The sequence below is a fragment of the Gasterosteus aculeatus genome, chromosome 5, assembly GCF_964276395.1.
Source record: "Gasterosteus aculeatus chromosome 5, fGasAcu3.hap1.1, whole genome shotgun sequence".
NCBI classification, from domain to species: domain Eukaryota; kingdom Metazoa; phylum Chordata; class Actinopteri; order Perciformes; family Gasterosteidae; genus Gasterosteus; species Gasterosteus aculeatus.
In genome coordinates this window covers 14,279,874-14,302,064 of record NC_135692.1, presented here as the reverse complement: position 1 = coordinate 14,302,064, position 22,191 = coordinate 14,279,874, and the positions used below count along the sequence as shown (strand labels likewise).

Sequence of the window (22,191 nt, the reverse complement as noted above, 5' to 3'; positions counted from 1 at the left end):
TAAAGGTTTATTTTATGCTGAAGTATTAAAGCAACACTCGTGCTCCTCCGATGAGTTCATTTGGCGTTTAGTCAGAGGGGAGGCTGCAGGTGCAGCTCCTGACGGCCGGGTGGCAGCACAAGCCAGCGTGATTAGTGTCACTGGATCGTCACCGAGCTGCACGTTAGAGATTCAAAGAGGCCACTGGAGCGAATATAATAGAAAGTCAAGGATGCACACGATGAACCAATATGAACGTTTTTTATGAAAAATAACAATCATGCACACTTTCATTTTCCGAAAGACAAACACCCAAAGCAAGTGAAACACAATATATATTATTTACATATGAACACCGCTGGTTATCTCAGCAGATAAAACCCGCAGCTTCGTCAATGCGATCCACAGAGAAGCAGCAGCCGTGGAGAGAAAACGCTCCAGGTTCCATTCATGTTTGTAATTTAGATGCTAAAGTGTCAGAGAACAACCATGCACAGGCCTGTGAATGACGTCACTCCCCTCAGAGAACGTAACGCAGAACTGGGTCAACGTCAGCGGGTCACTAACAACAAACCGACACCGCGATATTACCGCCGACGCGTTAAGCAACTGAACGGAACATGAAAAGAAAAATCAATTAAACGGAAAATCACTTAATCAGAGCAGAAACACCTCAAGAGACGTGGGAGCAACGTGACGACGAGCATCCTGCGGCACATACACGTCCATCAACACCAAACATGCAAACAGCCGGCACGGGCCGGAAGAGCCAGAGGTCTCGCTTGTTTTTCTGCAGACGATCACACGGCAATCACATCGATCGATACAAAAATACTCCAGCGGTATCAAGACCCCGCTGGAGGCCTTCGGAAGCATCGGGCGAAACGTTATTGCACGGGAGAGGTATGTGTGTGCTGTGAGATGTTTTAATGTCAGCAGCGAATAACAAGAAATAACCGGCCCGTAAAAAAAAAAAGGTGCACGTGACGGGACGGCCGACTTTCTCCCTCCTTCAATTTTCTCCTCTACGTGTTTTTTCTTCTTATTGCGATGCGACGGGTTTGGGAGCGGCGCAGAGGGGCCGTGAAGTTTGACACTGAAATGACAAAAGGGACATGCAGCATCCCAATGGACCCCACCCACACCCCCCCTTTAATGTTTATGTCGCTATGAATATTGATCTCATCCATGACAAGGTAAGCAGGACACGAATCCTCCATAGACATGCAGAACATCCTCCGGGCATGCGATGGAACGCGTCCCCCCCTCCCCCGGGGAGGAGGAGGAGGAGGAGGAGGACCGGTTCACTCCTGCAGCGTGGAGCCGGGCAGCTCGTTGGTCAGCGTGTGCCAGCGCTCCACCTTCTCGCCCTTGTTCTTCAGACAGTCGATCCAGTGCTGCAGAGTTTCTCCTTGCGAGTGGCACCCTAAGGACACCCCGCCTGGTGGGTGCAGGGACGGAGGAAGCAAGTCAGCGAGACTCGGGGGGGAAACGTTTGATTGAACAGTGAGAATTGACCTCCAAGGGGTTTATTTGGGGTTGTCAATTCGTTTTTAATCGCTTCCAAACACAAATACATTCAAACGTGTAAGAAACTGCAACAGATGATGCGATTAAAAACGGTTAGAAATTTGTCCAAGAGGAAAACTATATCTGCAAACACTTTTTTTTCTTTTGTACAAGAAATGAGAGGTGTAATTTCTATATGAAGTTGCGTATAATGGCATGAATGTGATGCAAACTGTACAGAGCAAACAGGACGTCACCTATGAAGTCGTTGGACTTTCCCAGGTCGTAGTCCCACACTGTGACCTCCAGCGTCTTGGTGGCCAACTCTGAGAACGTGATTTCATAGAAGAACTCCTGGGGGAGAAGAGAGAGAGAGAGAGGGGGTCAGAGCCAGAAATAGAAGACCACGCCTAACACACGATTCTTCCCGTCAATACACTCTAAAATGCTCACTAGTGAGGCAACGGCTAAGTGCTAATTGGCGCTCTGAAAAAGGGTCGCAGAGACTTTGCAGTGTAGGAAGTGAGTCTCTCTACATTCAACCAGATGTCCTCCACAGGCACACACACACACACACACACACACACACTGAGACGGGCACGTCTACCTCGTTAAACTCGGGGTTAAGAGTCTTTTTGATGACCGCTGTTTTGTGCTTGGATTTTTTCTGGACGTCCGGCTTGAGGTACCTGAGGCAGAGGAGGTCATTAGTGAGCTCGGTCGTTACCTTTCACAGGTCAAAGTGCTGCTAAAAGTAATGGTGACGGCACGGATAAAGAAGAAGTAAGTTCAGTCTAAAACTGGACCGGGCTTAAGTCGTTTGTGAACAACACAACAGTTGCAGTGAAAGGAGGGAAGGTTAGATTCAATGTTCATGAATCACCCCGACAGGCCCGCCGAGTGACGCGCATCAAACACGCCTCCACAGGTGTCCAAATGCTGAGATGCTCGCGTTGGATCCTAAAGCTCTGACTACTTTGCTTGATTTCAGACTGGGTGAACTGGGTTTGGACCCCGGAAAGTGATTTCCCCTTTGTTGAGAAAAGCCTTGTGCTTTTCTGCAGAGTGGAATATCACACTTTGAAAAATCAAAGAGCAGCGGAATTGAACCCGGAGCACATTTTGGGGAACGACGTGTGCGATCGTTGCCGTGGCGATTCACACCGCCCACTGGGGCAATTGATTGGCTCATTCTTAAACAAGGCGTAGGGCAATTTCACTTGAGTGAGGACTAATGATGATTAATGATTCAATAGCCTGAAGGATTTTGGCTTTGCACTTAAACGACTGCAAATAAATAAAAGGAGCCATGGACGTCGTGTCCTTTGGATTAATTCTACTAGCGAGGCGGTTGTAAGGATGATTAAGGATCCGCCGTATGACCAGAATGCAGAGTGCCGAGAGACGCGTCTGCATAGTAAATACGAATCTACGGGCCAGCTGCTTAGCTTAGCACAAGACTGGAAACATGAGGAAACGAAAGGCCTTTAATCACAGCTTCATTAAACGTGAGATTTTCGTTGTGATATTGAGCGTCGGAAGGTGGATTTTGTTACATTTGAACAACCCTCCAAATCCAGTTGTTGTGCTAAGCTAACCAGCAGTAGCGTCGGTGTATAGTCAGGATAGTGGCGTCCATCGTCTCATTAAACGAGAACCAAAAGAAATGGAAATATCGACCTCTTCAATGCAACGCATGTGAAACAAACCACATGTAACCGCTAACAGAGCACGCATGCGCTCAGCGTCCCTCCGCGAGGTGGCACGACATGCTCAGGATGCTTTTGGAGCCAGCTGGAAGGAGCGTTGGTGAGATCTCTATTTACATTTGCTTTCCACCCACCACCCACGGCCCGGAGAGCGTATGTTCCCACACGCTCTCAGACACAACAAAGCATCTGGCAAGACAAAAAGCTCCCGCCAAAGGGCAGAGATGCGAGCACGCATCCAAAATTTCACACAAAGGTGCACGACGTCCCACGATGCATGTGTGAGGGATGCATGCGTAGGTTTTGGTGCATGGATGTAAAGACGTGGGGGGATGAAGGGAAAGGATAAGGGGATTGGTCTGTGTGTGTGTGTGTGTGTGTGTGTGTGTGTGTGAGGTTGTTCAGTGTATTACTCATTCCAGAAGCAAGCTGAGAGCTAAAACCAACACGCTGTTAACCTGTTAGAAGAGAAAAGAAGAAAATCAGGGTACATCTTTCAACCCGAGGACCTTCCTGCCCTCACTGGCAGAGCCAGACACACACACACGCGCACACACACACACACACACAAGCAGTATTGCCTTTCTTTCATCAATGAGTAATGGAACTCCAAAGAGCCTCTATGACACTGGCAATAACACTCTCTTCCATGATGAAGTACGCCCTTAACACTCCATCAAGTCGGTGCCTTTCAATCCATTTTGAATGTTGTCAACACACACAGACACACACACACACACACACACACACACAGACACACTACACACTGTTGCCATTATCCCGTGAGTGATACATCTCACAATGCCTCCCGCGTGTGTGAGCGCTGCTGTCATTCGTCACTATTGCCCTGTGCCGGGTTAACTCCCGCCGCATGTGAGCGGTGATTCGCGGGGTCAGCGCGAGCCAACGGCCAGTTAAGATCGAAGGTGGCGAGGGAGGACGCCGCCGGACAGGTCGTGTGGAAATTGTTTTCCGAAATGAGGCTCGTGAAATATCCTGTCGTACGTCATGTTGCGTGCCGTCTGATCGCCGTGGCGTTCGGGCCCGGCTTGCGGCCGGGCGTCACACCTACGTTTTGACGTAGGGGTCCGAGTAGCCGTTGACGTCCATGGCGGCCAGGTGGGCGCAGCGCTTGACGCCCACGCACAGCCCGCCGCGAGCCCTCTCCTTGGCCTCGCCCTTTGCGTCGCCATCGCTGGCCGGGGGGAAGTACTGCAGGCACAGCAGCAGACGGCCTCTCTCCTCCAGACATCTCTGCTGCTCCGTCTCCCACTGAGGAGAAAACACAGCGCAATGCGTTAAAAGGCGTAAGCTGCCGTTCCCGGCTGCCACGTCAGTGGCGCTGTCATCAGTACGCGTGCATCCGCGTTGGCTGTGTGTGATGCAAGAAGGGCCTCTCGGCACCATGACCCCTGGGAGGATTACCCGCCGACCTGCGGCGCCCCCTCAGCCCGCACGCGCCGCCCTCAGCGGCTTCCAGTTAATTGCTCTTGTTTTACCGCCCTCAAGCGCGTGTCTCATTAGTGCCGGTCCCTGCTGACGGAGAGAAGAACTCGACCTGCTGGGCAGCGAAGGGACGCGGCAGAGACACGGTGAGCGTAGTTTAAACGGTCGCTGAGTCAGATAGTTTCCCTCGGGGGAGTCGGTCCGAGGCTGAAAGGTGCTGAAAGGAGAATGAATACTGGACCTTTGGGTCAAACAAGAAAAGGTTAATGCTGCTGTTGCTCTGTGTCTTCTAGATTTGCAAACATGTCAACTGTGTTTGCAATCGTGCTCAAACTATTACCTCGATAAGGTTGGAATGTCGGTCCTGTCCAAAAGATAAATAAAAATCAATCGGAGCCCTTTTTGTAGCTGCAGTGAAAACAGACCGGCGGATGTTGAAGTAAGCTTATGTGAATTTAGCTGAACCGAAGGTGGCAGGATGAATGCTTTTCTTTATCTCTCGCCATCTCTCATTAGGTCTTATCTTGAGGCGAGAGGCGGACGCAGCCAGGGCGATCAATATGCAACGCGCCTCACGCCCGTCCACGCTCCCGCCTCCCTTTCTCTGATTGTCTCAGCGTGTCCCCCACCCCCGCACCTCCTTGTCTCCCCTACACCTCTCTTTCCGGTTCTCACCCCTCTCCTTAAGCTGTGGTTTCCCTCTCACGGAATCGACCACCCTGTAAAACAGGCAGTCCGCCATCTGCCGTCACCGAGCGGGAGACTTTAAGAACTCGCAATTAGTGGAGATAATTTGCAGTAGGTATCGGGGCACGAGAACAGAACAGCTCAGACCTTCACAGATCGATGGAGAGCAACTCATTAGGGAGGCACAAATAAACCGGAGCCGGCAGCATTCTGCGACAGACGGATTGGAAGGAGATCAATTTGTGGGTGGCGGAGAGGCGACCGCATTAGACGGCCTCGAATGCGGAGAGAAACGAAGACGCAGCTGTTTCACTCCAATTATCGTAAGAACTAAAGGTCTTTAAAATCTAAATCTGTCAACGGAGACATTAGGAACCTGTAACTTGTAATCAGGGTTAGGTGAGCATTGGCTTAATGGAATACACGATCATTCACACGGAAAAGCATGTTACTGGTTTCGGAATGCTTGTCTGTGACCTCAAAGCAATCTGTGGTTAGATGCTGTAACTCGGCCGTCACTACTATTGACACGCCGTTAATTCCATCTACTGTTTATAATAATGTCTCATCAACAAGACGAATCAAAGCAATGGATCGACTTGATGTTCATCAAAGGTCATAGAATGAAAACTGATCGTCCTTTAAAGACGCTTTGACGGATGCACTGTAAATGACAGACGGACAGAACGGGGGGGGCGTGTTGTGCAAAGTGAGCGGCGTCATGTGGTCACCTCTCTCAGGTAGCAGGAGATCCCCCTCAAGGCCGTGCTCATCGCAGTCGGGGAAGGCAGCTGGCGGCGGGGGGGGGGGGGAAGAGGAGAGAAAGAGATGACTGAAAGGGTCAAAGGGGCATCGGGCGAACAGAGACGGAAGCGCCGGATGAGAGGGGGGGGTGGAGGGGGCGGGTCTGGCGTTTGATCGCAGGGGGGCCGCCGGCCAGCGGCCCTCTGCAGCTCGACCACGAACAAAAAGCCAGCCCTCTCCCCCCCCCTCGCCTCCCACTCTCCACCGCTTGCATTCGTTTTAATCCATTTGTCTCTCACCTCTCTCACTTGCGTCTGTTTAAACTCCCCCCCCCCCCCCCCCCCCCCCCCCTCCTCACCCCATCTCCTCTCCCTTTATCCTCCCGATCTCAGCCTTTTCCCCACACGTGACCTGGCTGACATTTAGCCCGCACAAAGAGCCGTTTGTGAGCTACACCGATAGATTGTCCTCTGTTTACCTACTGTTTGTTGTTCTCACCAGCTGGCATCGGGTTGATCAATGCTTCAGTGCTCAGGGTTGTTTTATTAAATCCACTGAGCAGAAATCTTTATGCTCACACATCCCTGCAGTGATATTTTAGTCCAACGTTTGTGCACAAAGCTCGGTTCGTATTGTTTTAGCTCGACTTTGACACCCACATCATCCAACACCTTCTGGACGATGTGAGTGAGTCCCACCGAGCTGTTGCTGAAGTGACTGAACGCCAACAAATCCCCGCAGCCATGTTGTCATGCTTCCCTCCCTACGAAAGATTGATGCTGTGGATGTGGGGTGATGCAATGACATGTTCAACAACCACATCTGGACTTTTGGGTTTAATTGTTCTAATTTACTATAATGTATTTGGACCCTAAGATGCATCGCTATATTGCATTCTTACATTAATAAACACACAAGGGATCTCTGCTTTAAATGTTTAACATTGTGTACGTTTATGTAGCAGGAAAATCCACCTATTTATTGCCGGTTTACTGTCAAGTAACAACGCACCTTTTGGAAAATCTTTTGGCTCTTTTGCTGGAAATGCTGCATAGATTGCACGGATTGGTATTTTATTATATAATCAGGTGTCTGCACCAGGTCGGTTAACCTAATATCGTCATTTGAACGGCTCCCCGTTGGCACGTTAAACAATTTATCGCCCTCCTTCTTTGCAATATTTCCAGCTCCCTCTGTTTCAAAGAAAAATGAAACAAAGGAAGCCATATTACTGCACGGCCTCAAGTCATTTATCTCATATTTCCCCTCTTTCCCTCCCTGAAGTATTTTTCTCCTGTGGTCAGCCCCCCATCTCTTCCTCTCACAGGGGGGGGGTGCTCCAGACAGATGTTGAAGTGTTTAGTCAGGTCGGGCTTCACGCGACGCAGGGCCACCCGCGACTCCCCGATGAACTCGTTATGCGTCAGCTTGTCTTCGTCGCACACGGACACCCTGCGCGTGAGACACAAGCAAGGAGAGAAATAGCAAAAGACAAACACGGGGGGGGGACATGAGTACGATTTAGAGACGCTCAGACAGAGTAAGACGGGTGAAAAAGCTACGTCCGAATGCGGAATGCGTACGAGTTAATCCCTATTCGTCAGGCTTGAAAACGTGTACAACCGCCACGTCACCTGGAATATATATTTAGGTGGGAGAAGCTGAGAGACGAAGGAGATGGAGGGAAGCTGTTTGAGTCCGTGAAAAGCTGAGCCGGGGGAAGAGTGATATGAGAGAGAGAGATAAAAATGGAAGAATTCATTTAAGGCTGCAAATGTGCATGTCGGCAGAAGGGGAAACTGATATCCACGGCAATTTATTTTTGTAAATACGAATGGAGAACACCAAGAAAACTAAGAAAGCGATCAGAAAAAGGCTGAATTGCAGCCTCTTCCCTGTTGGGTTTTACTCAACGTTGTCACCTATAATAAATAGACGCTAATGCATAAATGAAGGATGTTCATGAGGACATCGGAGATGTTTTTGACGTCCACAGGATCTGGTGGTTAATGAGCCCTTCAGAAACAGACAGCAGGTAGAAAAAGGGGGAGAATGGAAATGTGGGGGAAAGAAGAGGAGAGAAAAGTCTGTGGTTGGAGGCAGAAAGCAATAAATAGAGCGGAAGAGAGTCGAAGCTGAAAGGTGAGAGATGTCAGCAGGAAACACGTTGAGCTTCATCTTTAACATTGTTAAAGACGCGCTTGGTATTTTGTTCATTCATCTCTTCGGTTAACAAGAATATCAACATTTAAACGCTTCCTTTTCTTGTCTTCCTTCTCCAGCCCCCCTCAGTTTTTTTTTATGTGAGGTCATCAGTAACCCAGGAAACCGTAATATATTGATTACAGTACCCACAAGTCATTCATCTCCCTCATACTCGTGACTCTCTCATTGTAAGGCAACATGATACACAATTATAACTATTTCAAGTTGTACTTTCTGAGACTTGTCTCTGATGCCGCGGGTTCAAAGTCGGATGCAAAAACAATAATTTAGCTCCTGTTTAGAAAAAGTGTTGGAAAAGCAGTTGCATCGAGTTCTGGATGAATCTGCTGTCCAGGTAAAAATAAAAAAAAACCTCCATCTGTCGTGTTGAAAAGAAGAAAAAAAGCAGTTACATTTCATCTATTATCCAGATAAGTGATGAAAGTTGCCCTTTGTCAATGCAAAACACCAGAGCGTTGCAGACATTCACATGTTATGAAAGCCTAAACTTCCTGTTGCAGACGTTTTAAGGGCTCTGCTGAATTAATAGTGTTGTAGTTTCTATGATTTCCCTCGAGAGACCAACCGTCGATCCCGTTTAAATCCCACTGCCACATACGCAAAGGCAAAGTTTTAGTCACAGACAGAGACAATTCTCAGCTTTCATCACCTCTGGAGGGGGTCAATGAAATTAAAGCACCCCGGGGTGCTCGGTCTGACCTCAATCTGTCACTGCAACTTGGGAGGACAGAAACGCAGGGAGAGAAAGACAGAGAGGGACGTATGGTGAGGAGCAAAGGGAGCTCTCCTCTGATCCGAGGGGGCACGAGAGGGGAGGGATGAAGAGGGCGAGGTGACGGAAAGGGGATGGAAGGATCTCTGCAAATAGAATGGGATGCAGGACAAAGGGCCTCGTGAAAATAAAGACACCGTGATCGAGGCGGGCGATAAGAAATCCTTTTGTAAGCGGCAGTCAGCTCTGTGATGGGGGAGACGGGAAGAAGACAGCGGGGGAGGGAGGGAGACAGAACAAACGTTTACCGGAGGGTTTTGCGGTACATGTCCTCCTCTGTGATGCCGCAGTAGGTGAGCGTCTCGTTCCACGCCGGGTTCAGCGTGTTGCGAACCGTCCTGGTCTTCAGTTTGTTGGCCTGTGCGTCCCGGCAGAGAGGAGAGCAAAGGGAGAGCAAAAACACATCCACTCAGAACCGCAAACCAACGTGACACCGGGAGGTTCTTTCAGGACACAAGGTGGTTGACAGGCAGACTAAGCGTGCATTCAGACCGGTTGCTAAGAGTCTTTATAAATTGTTGAAAAGAAACACGCAGGGACAAAACCGCGTCCTGATAATTACAGCCGACCTTGCAGGCTCCCGGCAGCAAGTGCAGCTTGACGTAAGGATCCGCCAAACCGTTGAAATCCATCGGTTTTAGTCCCTAAAAGAGACGGAGAGGGAAGACGTAAGCGAGGTCTGAGAAATAATAGACGGTGAACATTCTTCCGACACGGCTAACAACTTGTTCAACATTTAGCCGACGGAGGTGAGAAGGTCATTTGAATCCAGAGCGCAGCGGTAGCGAGGTTTAATTTGATGGAGAGTTTCGGTTGAGGCCAAAGCCCATTGTTCATGTTGAGAACCCTCCAAAGATTAATGCTGGAAGTTAAACTCCTCTGCTACACTTTACTTAGAAAAAAGCACACTCACATGACAGATTTTCACGGTGAAAAGAGAAATGTCTCTGTTAGTCAAATCCATCTTTTACGTGTAATGGATTCACATGATATCATCATATATGTATAGTTATCATACATCAATGTCATTGTGTTTAGTAGAAAACAGGTTAAAAGGAATTTAACATTATCAATAAACAATCTACTGGTTGAAGAATAGTCCGAATTTTTTTGTGTCTCACACACAAATGTTCCAAATGTAAATGAATTGCTAAATTTCTACTTCTAATTTCTATTTCAAGTCACCTGCTGCTTACCTTCGCTCTCAGGACCGTGCAGTGTAAGGAGCTGGTGGCTCTCTCGTACAGCAGGTCGAACTCCAACGTCCCCAAGGAGGCTGCAACAACAGTCGATTCAAGCCTTTCAGTGACTTTGGTAATTGATTTTCAACTCGTGACTTTATTATTTTGTATAGAGAAAAGATGGTTGGAAGAGAAACTTTTGTGGTCGGCTAATACTAGGAAATAAATAATAGAAAAGGCCACACGGCTCATTGTCATAGGCAACAAAATGAAATGGTGTTTTCAAACTACAAAATGCAAAAGGGGACTTTCTCAGTCTGATGATGAGAATAAATAAGAACTAGGGCTATCAACATAAACGCATTGATCCATGCGATTAATGTGGGCAAGATTAACGCAACAAAATCATTTAACGTAGTTAACGTGCCTTTGTGTACTTCCGGTTTACTTCCGGAAGTAAACCGGAAGTTGACCGCGGAAACGAAACGGCCGCCAGCTGCAGTCAGTTACGTCGGAGAAAGACGTAACTATCTCTCAAGGTGGAGAGAGCTTTTTGCATTTTAAGTAAAACAGACGCGCAACGTACAGCGGAGAACTGTGCAGAGGAATTCCTCCACGTGTCAAACAGAAGGGGGGTGAGTGGCAAACGGACAACTTAGAGCACCGCTAGGCTAAGCTAGCTGCTAGGCTAAGCCAGCAGGAAGAGTCGCTACTTCCAACATGTTCCACTGGGTGGGATTCTGCCTCAAAGATGATCAAATGTGTGTAGTTGTGTGTAAAATAACATTAACAATTAAACAACAGTGCCTAAAATACCTGCTTTCTAAAGTTATTACTCATTGCTTGTAAGAAAAACAAACATTCATTAAAAAACACTTTGTAACATTCATTAATTGCCATTAATTGAGAATAATGAATTTCAAAATGTGTGACTAATTAGTTCATTTTTTTAATCTATTGACAGCCTTAAAAATAACTAATATGTCTCATTCCATCCTAATAACTATTTTTTAAAGACTACTTTCTGCTCTTTGTTGCTATTGACGCCACATGTGATGCTTGAACGCTTGAGCAACTCGAGCGACGTCTCCATGTACATCGGCTTCTCTTGGCCTTCGGTCCCAAATTCCCCGAGAGCCCTTCAAAGCACCAGGTAGTGAAACCAGGTGGCGACTCACTGTTATCGTCGCTGTCACAGCTGTCGATCTCGATGGAGGTGTCCATGCTGCTCATGGCCGACAGCGAGCCCCCTCCGCCCGCCGCCCCCGGCAACAGCGGTGACAACAAGCCGCCGCTGCGCCCCGCGGCGGCGCCGGGGCTGAGCGAGGTGGGAGCCGCCGCCTGATTGGGCGAAAGTTGCTCGGAGAAGGAGGAAGTGGGCGACAGGCGGGGGAAGTAGGCAGAGATCTGGCGGATGGGGCGGATGGGGCCCGGGCACACGTCGATGGCCATGTGCTCCTGGATGGAGATGGCTAAACTTTTTCCTTTTCGCACAGTCATAGCGCTGCAGGGAAGCAGACACGGAGAGAGAGATTAGATCCACAAAAATACGAGCAGCCGTTCTCACCTCTGTTATTGCCACCCAGATGGGGCGAGTAAGGTGGTTGGTGATTAAAATACATCTTGTGTCTGAGCTATCCTCACATCGAATTTGCCAAGACGTTCTTGTGTTAGGAAGCGTTTATCTCAAACGCTCCCACCGAAACCTCCTCCAACGTAATTACAACTCCCAAAAAATAAAGACATTACTCATAAAATGACACAAAACTGCAGAGGATGTGTTCAAATTTGCATTTGAATGGAATAAATAATCTGTAATCTGAAGCAAATCAGGGCGGATAATGGACAACTGATAATAAGGGTCTCCCCTGAATCCTAATCGTCCCCAATGAAATGAGCCGCTGACGCACACGCGTTCTCTTGAGTGCTTAACGATCTTCCACAGGCGGGCAGGTGAATACGAGAGGACGTCTGTCAAAGCTGACCGGCAGGCGGATGTGTCGGCTCTCTCCTCGAAATAGCGAGAGGGGGTTGGATTGCAAATATCTGGCAGCTTTTGTTTTCTAAAGACAGCAGGCCTCGAGGGGGCGTCGTGTCCTCCATACTGAACGCGGCCCCCCACCACCCATCCTCCCCCCCCCCCCCCCCCCCTGCCCGCTCTCTCTGCATTAATCGGTGTAAACTGACAAATGAGTGTTTTCCGCTGTATGTATTTGCACCTGTAACCCGTCTCCCAAAGCAATGCCGTCACTGCACTGATGGAATTTGCACGGTCTCGCCTCGCTGTGGTTCGCCCACAACGCGAGTGAGCGGTGACGGCCGGCGTCCCGCATTACAGGACACGTCACTGTAGGACGACTCCCTGACAGAGCCGGCTGCGCCCCAAACTACAGCCGACAAAACTAAATCAAAGTTGTTGTGTGCACTGATTGGAAGCAAAAAAAACAAAGAAGCTAAATAATAAACTCTCTGTTGAGAGAGAAATTCCCGTAATGATTTTGTAATGAAGCGACCGCCTGTGCCGAGGCTCAACGCAGACGCTGTTTTTGCTTCTAAATAGTTGAAAAGCTTTCCTGTATGGAAATGTGTTCAGATGGAAACTGTGTTGTGGAGGCGACGCTTGCTGATGTTCCGTTGCAGGTGTTATGACTCCTCGCCCCATGTGTTACAGCAGTTTTGCTGCTCTTTTTACCCGTCAAAATGATTTTCTCACTGGACAATTTAGATTTGCAGAGTGGGCCAAATATTCAGTTTGTTCGTTTATTTGTATATTGTGCATTTTTAACAAGGCAGCTCGGAGTGCTTTGCACAAAACCATTGAAACCATCGATCCGTCCAAATGAGCTTTTTGGACGGATCCGAGCAGCGATTAACCTGTTCCCAGCCGTCGTGCTAAGCTAAGGTGCCCAACTTCAGCTTTGTGGTAAAGACACAAGAGGTATCCGGCTTCCCAAATCAGGTTTTACTGTCTTTACTCAATCGTCTCGAAACTATGAATAATCCTCAATGTCCCTTTAATTCTGCTTCTGGGGTGAAAAAGCAGCTTCATTTTTAACCCTGCAGTCGTGAAGATAAAGTCAATATGACCAATGGCTCCCTGGTGGAAAGTTCTGCTTTTGTTGCGTCTGACGGTTGACCTTCAGAGTCCCTTCAGACCGTTTGTCACGTTTGGTCCAGGTTCTCTGCTGCGAGCACAACAGTGGGGGAAGAACACCGCAGCTCGTCCAGCTTTCCCTTTGGCTGCAGATGAAAGAAACTTCTGAAAAACGCCACAGCGTGCCAGCGTGCGAACGTCCGACTCTGACAGAAGACTGGCACCGGAGGGCAACATGATGGACGTGTTTCCTTTCTGCATGGGAAAAAAATCAGCAGCAGCCATTTTGGTGCCTTTTAAGGACGTCAACGGGAAAATTGATGACGAGCGACCAGAGTTCATCTCTGCTCAATTAAGCCGCGCGGCGATAGCGTCTGACTGCTGCACTTTAAAACGCTCTGATTGTCGTTACCGGCACGGTGTCTTTAGAGGAACTATTCCAGTCTGACACAACAATGAAACTACGGTGAGATAATCTCAAATGAAGCAGATGATTATATACAGTATTAAGGAGAAAGGTGAAAGTTAATGAAGCTGCCTCTGATAATGATTAAGTTCAGAATGGATTGAAAGACTCATTAATTTGGATCAATAGGTCATTATTGTTCTTATGAATAATATAACGTGTACCCCCCCCCCCCCCCTCCCTCCCCACTTACTCAAACAAACATTGACAAAGGCACGCCATCAAACATCCGTGGATGCACTTCTGTCAGATCATTAATTCATACGCACACACACATTCTCACTGTGCAGATGTTTTGCAGGCTTGTGAGCCCGTGTCAGCTGATGTGATGTGCGCAGTCAGTCGCCCCCCCAGTCCTGGCAGATGTGGCCATAAACTGTGGCAGCACTGTCAGCATCAACGGCAGCACCCTCATCAGCACCAGCAGCACCAGCAGTAGTGGCACCCGCGACAGCCGGGGGGCAGAAGGGGGGAGTGTGTGTGTGTGTGTGTGTGTGTGGGGGGGGGGGGGGCTCACCGGGAAGCAGCTTACGGGGAGCTCATGATTGATCGCTCCACCGCGGCCAGCTGGAATTTCTCTCTCATCTTCCCCTTTCATCGTCATCTTGTCGCTGAAAAAACTCTCGCACCGAAAATAATAAGGTGCCGACTTCTCGTACTTCACAGGCCTCTTGTGTGTCTGAAGCTGCGCTACATGCTCTGGGCCCCCCAGCACAGAACTTGTCAGACACACACACACGCACGCACAGCAGCCCGGTGGATGTTACGCATGAGCGTCTACATCATAGGAAGGCGTCGGGGAATGTCTTTGTGCAACATGCGCCCCCCCCCGTCCTCTTTTAGCTCCTTCACTTTAAATTAGAGTCACATCAGAGGCATGGACGCTGCCTGCCTCGCACCCCCCCAGCCTCCACTGTCTTATCTCCACCTTTTTAATCCACCTCGCCTCTTCTTCTCCCCTCATTATATCTCACCGTCAGACTTTCTGAGACACCATTATTCCACTTGTGGGTGTGTGAGGACCCCCCCCCCCCCTCCTCCTCACCCCTTCTCTCTTGGCTGTTTTTTTTTGTCTTCTCTCGAGTCCGACATACAATGCAGTGACAGTGACTTGCCCATTAGACACAAGTTATTTCCAGGCAGTCGGTGAGTAAACTTCAACGTGTGTCAGCGTGCGTCTGAGGGCGAGAGGGAAAAGTGAGGCAGCGGACGGCCACATGTTGCACCGGTCCGCTGGGGGACGAATGGAGGGCGCCCATCGAATCCCCACAGCATCCGCTCTGATTCTCCCACGCGGAGTCGACGGGGGGAAGAACGCAAATCAACAGACACCCAAAGCGAGGACGTGATGACGGCGTGAGAAGAGAAGGGAAGAAAAGATCATTTTTTTCTTCCTTTTTTCTTTTTTTTTTAAAGACGAGGAGCATTGAGATGGGAAACAATGGAGATTTAACGTTGACTTACCTCACTGATAGCGCAAGTGTGTGAAACTCCTCATAAAAAAAAGAAGGGAATCCAGTGCGGAGAGGAGAGGGAGACGAACTAACAGGTGGTGAAGAGAGGAGCAGGAACTAGAGAGGCAAAAGGGGGGTGGGGTGGTGGGGGGGGGGAGAAAGAGAGCAAGGGAGAGAGTGAGCCGTACGATATCATTAGAAATGAAATGCCTGAATAGTTCAAGTTGATATAAAATGAGGAGCACGGGGGGATTGAGGGGGGGGGGTTAAGGACACAGGCATGCTGCAGGAGCGAGAGGAGGAGCAGGAGGAGGAGGAGGATGGGGGGAGTCAAGAGGAAGAGAGAGAGGGAGAGAGAGAGAGAGAGAGGCAGTGGGAAGCTGTTACTTGACATTCTGTTGTGCATGTGACTGTTTTGCTTCACTCCCTCTTGCCTCCCCCGCAATCTCACACACACACACACACACACACACACACACACACACACACACACACACACACACACTTGTCTTAGGGGGATAACGCATTGACTTGCATTAATTAATTGAAGACTAAAACAAGCCTTTGAGCAGAAGTCGGATTCTATTTTCTTCTTAACCCTTCCTAAATGAAATCCACATCACAGCAACACCAGGATGGCAGCGTATCCCATCATGCAACAAGGCATGAACCCTCCCGGGTCCGGCAGGTCCCGCCGTGCAAAGACCTCGTGGAAAGCAAGAAGGTTAGAACATTGGCATTGAATAACATTTAGCATCCAATAGTGACGCTCTCGTCCGACAGTCGGCGGCAGTTTAACCCGTTTCCCGTTTGTCTTTGTTCGGATTTGGGAAACTATTTGGGAGGGAGCGACGAGCTGTCGGCCTCTGCATCCAGTCTTTGTGTTAAGCAAAGCTAATCAAGCCCAGAGTCCCCACATAATGTGAAGTATACTCGCAGCGGGGACACAAAGGACTTCTAATTAAATCTCTCCATCTTTCTGTCCAAGTCCATTCTAAACTAATACACTGTGTCTGAACCTCTCTGCTTTTCTCCCTCGGATACACGGACTCTTCAGTCTCAGTTCCTCCGTGTAATTAAACTAATGGTTCTTGAGTCAGCGACAGACAAGGGGAAACGTGCTATTTCCCCTTCGGGTCTATTGAGGGAATCAAATTGGTGTTCTCTCTCTGGCTCAGTGTGTTTTTTATCTGACCTGTTCTCTCGCTCGGTTTCGAGTCCGCTCTCTGGATCTCTCTCCATCTTCCAAAGAGAGAAGCCGAGAGGAGCTGTCACGCTGCGCAGGCTGTTAACGCCGGCGGTTTTTGTGGTATCTTCAAAAATTGCTTGATGTGTTCAGTTGTCTTCTCCCCGTCGCTCCTATTTCATGTCCCCCCCTCCAGCTCCCTCCTTTCTATCTTTTTTTGTCAGTTAAACATGAACACACACACACACACACACACGTTCACGCATGTATGTTCTGGTCCCATTGAATTGATGCCACGGCTCGTGCGCGAATTAACATGCCAATAAAATGCACACGGCTCCAGAGAAGCACGACTTCCACTCCTTCACGCAAACAACTAACGCACACGTTGTCACTTAAACACACACACACACGCACACACTGCAATATGGATCCACCCCTCTGTCAACTCTTCAATCTACAAATATACATGACATAAAACCCTCGTATGGCCTATTTGGGCTCATTCCACTTCCTTCCCTCCTCCTCAAATCTCGACTCTCCTGCTCGTTGTTCAGCAGGACCGAACGTCTCCTCGCTGCCGACGCACAAGCGCGCTCCCTCCACGCCAATTAAGCGCCTGACGGGTGCCGAGTGCTTCAGTGGAAGCAGCTGACCACAACAGAGTCCACGATGGCCGTGACAACAACAAGTGACATCAGTGAACCAGTCGGCCGTCGTTACACACGGACGACAAGCGGAGACAGACGACTGTTTCTCTAATTAATTACAAAATGAGACTCGCTGCTAGAAAGTGGAGGCAGTTTGTTATAAAAAACAAAACAAAATGCAATGTTACATATTTGTCATACGTGGGTAGATTCACACACGTGTTCACGTGAAATGATATATCAGATAAGGTAACATAAGGCTAACAAGCTTAGCCTATAGATTAGCAGAAAAAGGCTTTATCGTGACCCTCAGACGCTCAAAGAAACAATGTGAGATCAATTGGTTCAGCCACATCTAAATCGCACGAAAGTGTATTTTGTTAAAGATGTATTGTTTCAACTAGGTCTGTTAAAACAGACAACAGCTGAGGAAATAACAACCCATGCATTGTTTCATTTATTTCATTTTCCGTGTTCCTTTTGTCCTTTTTTTGAGTACAAAATGTGATTTATTTTTTTTACTTTCCTCACATTTAATAATAGCCAGCGAAAAACAGCATAACATTAACACCAAGACCCATCTGTCAGACAGTTTAGGGACGGGTTTCTCCTCTGCGGAGCTCACCGGCGATGAGATGCAGGCAAAGTGAAGTGTTCAAGTGTTCAAAAGAGTGATGGAAAACACCGGTGGGCAGAATAAATGAAACAAATCTGAGAACCGCAAGGTCCTCTTTCCTCCGACTCCCAGCCGAGGTTATCGTCCGCCAGTCGAGAAAAAGAAAGACTCAAGCTGTTCGCAAAAGTCGCCGCTGCTCCTCCGCTGAGACGTATACGAGTCTGATGTATCGCATGAGTCACTGGCCTGCAAACGGCTGAAATGGAAACGCTGGCGCCTTCATACGAGAAATGAAAGGAACCTGATGGCAACACTGGGTGAAGAAATGCAGGAGAAGTTGTCATCGCAGACGGGAGACCGAACTGCAGAATCCAAACGGTTGAAGTGTCTGAAAAAGCTGTTAGTATTTCGTTTATTCGTAGCAAAAGTGGATTGCTGACATTTTCTCCCAAAGCAAAAAATACAGGAGAATGTCGTATTCTGTCCTGAATGGGGTGATTAATACCATTCAAGAAAGCACTCTACACAATTTCTGCCATTTGAGACAATCAATAGGTAAGACGCTGAAGGACAGACGGCGGATGATTAACAATAAAGTCACGACTGGCCTCAGAAACTCACTGCAGGGTGTGTGTTCCTTTCGTCTAATGACTGGATCCACACGGATCCACGCGCTTCAGGCAAAAGATCTACACGTTTATTATTACACGACTTCCTAAGTCCAGTCAAGGGAGCGTGAAACAATAACAGCACGACGTTTCAGCCTCGAGCGCTTCTTTGAACCAAACGGGCTCTGTGCTATTTACTGCACACGTGCCCTCTGTCCCGGTTACCTTTCCATTCTCCTCGGCTCATCCCCTCCGGAGCCTCACATCGAGAGATCTCTGACTACAGCCGATATTATTAGCCCCCGCTCGTGCACGAGTCGTTTAGTTAGACGGAAAGGATGCGTTGAAACACTCCGTGTGAGTTTTTTCCCTTGAGACGAAGAACAGTGACGCAGCGAGCGGCCTCTCTGGTTCGCCGGGGCTGCGTTGGTGCACGGCCAGATGTGACGTGTGCAGATGACTGTGCGGCAGCTTATGAGCCCTGCGGCTCAATGTGCACATCCATGGCGCGTTTGTGTGTCTGCATGCTTTCATTCGCTGGTGATGAAGTGTCTGTGTGTGTGCAGCAAGTGGGACAGCTTCATCAGCATGTTTACATGCCACATCTGGAAGGAGGGAGGAGGTCAGTGAGCGTAGCTTGCTAACGTCAGCACTGACTCACATTCGATGGCAAATCTGTGCGGAGAAAAATAAATATATATATATATACCAAATCAAAACAACGTGAGGAGGAAAGTTCATTTTGTGTTCATGTCAGATCCGTGAGGAGAATTTATAGAAAAGTATGTGCTTGCTAAAGTTAAATACGGATAACCGTCAAATCGTGTGTTGTGTCACTGGAGTGATGAAAAAGGCAAAAGGAACTTTCTCTGAACTCATTAAATGTTCATTTGTGACATTTGCAATTTTGAATGGAAAAAAAACATGAATCAACCATCTGTTCAATCCTCTCATCTACACATTAAAACATATATTATTTACGTTGGAAGCTGATTATTATTATTATTTTATCACAGATGTCTCTAAGCTGCAGCTGTGAAGGAGTCAGTAAGGTTCTCTGTTTAAATCTAATTTAGTTCCATTATTATGTTTAGTTGCAGATCGGTCATAATATTCACACATCACTTAAATCTCACACAGATTTGCATTCATTTAATAACAAAACCTGTTTTGTCAGCAATGTCTAAACCTTGGCTGATGTCTGAAGTGACGAAATGTTCCCTTAAAATGCAGACATGAAGCCCCCAGCCGCCCAAACCTTCATTGATATGCAAAAAGGCTTGAAAGGCCATTTGGAAATGGAGGTTTATTTTGGTCCGGTGTTGGTTTGCGCTCTTCGTGAAGTCTTTGTACAGTAGTTGTGCTTTTCCAGATTAGAAAAGTTACGGTTTTCTCTTCTTTTTTTTTAACCGAACGTGTCGTTCTGCTGGACTTCTGCCACTTCAGCCCCGTTTCACAAAGCGGAAATTGATTCAAAATCACGGTTTTAAAAACTTCACAGCAGAAGTAAAACACGCAGCCGACCATGTATTCTGCCTAAATATGTTGCATTTAAACAGCTTTTACGTGATTTCCTTCATGAATTAATGACAGTAAGGACTCAGAGGACGTTAACAGATTTCATTGGATGGATTTTACATGGAAACATCCGACACGTGTTCATTTTAAATGCTGATGGACAGGCCCAGAATATGTAAAAACCCAATTAATTAACATTAACCGAATGCTCTTTGGACAGTGCTGTGTTTTGCTAATCCGTTGGCTGCTTCGTAATCAACGAGCCTGTTGAAGTGTTAGAACTGCAGCGCTGCTTCATCGTGGGTTTTTTACGAGGGAGAAAGAAACCGACTAGAAGGAGAGATTAAAACGTGTGAGGGCAACGGAAGAAGTGGTGAGCTGTCGTCGTTGTGATTTCAGACACTATAATTGTTTTTTTTTTTATCACCTGGAATCTCTGAAAGACTGCAAACAGGAATAAGAGAAGCCTTCGCTAGAAAACAGTCAAATAATCGAATAATCTAAATGCATCGCAGAAGAGACGGAAGTTATTCCGCCTCTTTTGAGAATTGATTTTGCATATCAAGGACACCTCGTTCACTCTTACGACGCTTCAGAAATGCCTGTATGGTTCAAGAGTTATTGGAAAGAAATATGTGGAGGAGGGAAAGGTCTTATTCATGAAGAATATTCATAAATATTTTTAACCACAAAATTCTTTGCAAACATTGAAAAGCCTTAATTATCTTAATCTGTAATTCAAATAATGATAAATCTTAATCTTAACCAAATATTAAATATATTGCGTGTCTCATTTAGAGGTGTGCGGGAAGGAGACGATAACAATTAAAACATCCAGCAGTTCCAGTCTGAGGAGTAACAGCTTGAACAAAATACTGAATAAATTAGTGCGTCAGGACATTAACTGCAAGAGTGACCTTCAGTTATCCAGTCGAGTACTCGTGTTCTCCTCGCAGAGCTCTCAGGACCAATGTGTGCATGCAGCCGGCCCGGTTCCATCCAAAGCGCTGAGGCTCATTAATTAACACGTTAAATCGTGATGGTTAAATCCACACAAAACAAGTTTAATAAAGATATCACTGTGAAAAACAGTGAAAACAGAACTGAACTGAACTCAATATTTCTATTTATTTCTGTTCTTCAGCAGCATTTAACAAGCAGCGTGAGCCTCGGCAGAAGTGCACGTTTGCTTTAGATGCTTCCACGTGTTGCCTGTCTTCATGCATCTGCAGCATCTGCAGCACCAGCAGCGGCGGTGTCTCGCATGGCGTTCACGTCAGCCATTACAGATTCACGTAGCACATGCACGCGCGCACACACACACACACACACACACTACCCACTCCACACAAACACACACGTATGCACATCTCGACACCCCCTTAAACTGTTAAATCTCCACCATGTACGGCCCCAATTGTAATCTGCCAGCCAGTTGCTAGGCAACACTGGAACATGTAATAGCACGCGGGTATCATGGGGTGGGGTGAGGGTGTGGATGGGGATGCAGGGTGAGGAGGTTGCAGTTCCTTATGGGTTTTCTTCAGAGGAATCTTCTTGGGGGGGGAGAACGAAGACGGTTGACCACAAAACTGTCCGTTTAAGCAGCTCGCCGTCACTCAACAGGCAGCACGGAAACTGTTTCTGACAAGAGCAGTTCTGCGAGAGAGGTTACGATGTTACACGGGGGGGGGGGCAGGAACGCAGGGACTGATGGCCAAACACCTTCTGCATTGCTTTTCCCAGCATGTTCTAATATGTAAAGTGGTATTAGATGTTTTAAAACCAAACCAGGGCTGCAACTTTCATTTTTACTTCCTAAAACATAACCGGAGGATATCAATCTGAAACCCGTAGTGCTCATGATACAACAACAAAATACAGTAAAACGTATTGACAGCACAGTTCCTCTGACTGTATCTTCTAATAATATTTAAAAGCAAAACCTTGCTCCAGCATTAAAATGTAAATATTGTCTTGTCCTATATCAATTATTATACATTTAATTGTTGATTCAGGTGGTTATTTTTCATTACCTAATTGAGCGTTTGTTCACTGAATGAATTTAATTAATCAATCAAATATAATTTCCCAGATGGAATTGCGGTGTTTTCACCACTTCAAAAACATTCTTTACCTTAGTTTACTTTAGTATCACATGGGACAAATAAAACATTAAACCCCCACATTGGATACTGGATTTATGATTATGACTGTGCTGAATAAAAAAATACTGAAACTACCCGTGAATCCATGAATGTATGTTGATAAAAATGCAAAATATCCAGATATTCCTGGTGAAACACCTCCACGTTTAATAAAACTGGTCAGTGAGTAAGCGATTAG

The 22,191-nt window shown here is 47.4% G+C and overlaps 1 protein-coding gene across 1 annotated transcript; it reads right to left on the bottom strand.

The window, feature by feature from the left end:
- Window positions 1–223: 223 nt before the first annotated feature.
- On the bottom strand, window positions 224–15,490 carry LOC120819151 (double C2-like domain-containing protein alpha). Its single transcript, XM_078103592.1, has 11 exons — window positions 15,278–15,490; window positions 11,432–11,757; window positions 10,269–10,348; window positions 9,642–9,716; window positions 9,321–9,430; window positions 7,400–7,526; window positions 6,062–6,121; window positions 4,270–4,469; window positions 2,096–2,177; window positions 1,746–1,842; window positions 224–1,420 (listed from the first exon to the last, which is right to left on the bottom strand). The coding sequence occupies exons 2-11, from the start codon at window positions 11,751–11,753 to the stop codon at window positions 1,284–1,286; spliced, it is 1,290 nt and encodes a 429-aa protein (XP_077959718.1). The 5' UTR covers window positions 11,754–11,757; window positions 15,278–15,490; the 3' UTR covers window positions 224–1,283.
- Between the last annotated feature and the right edge of the window lie 6,701 nt (window positions 15,491–22,191).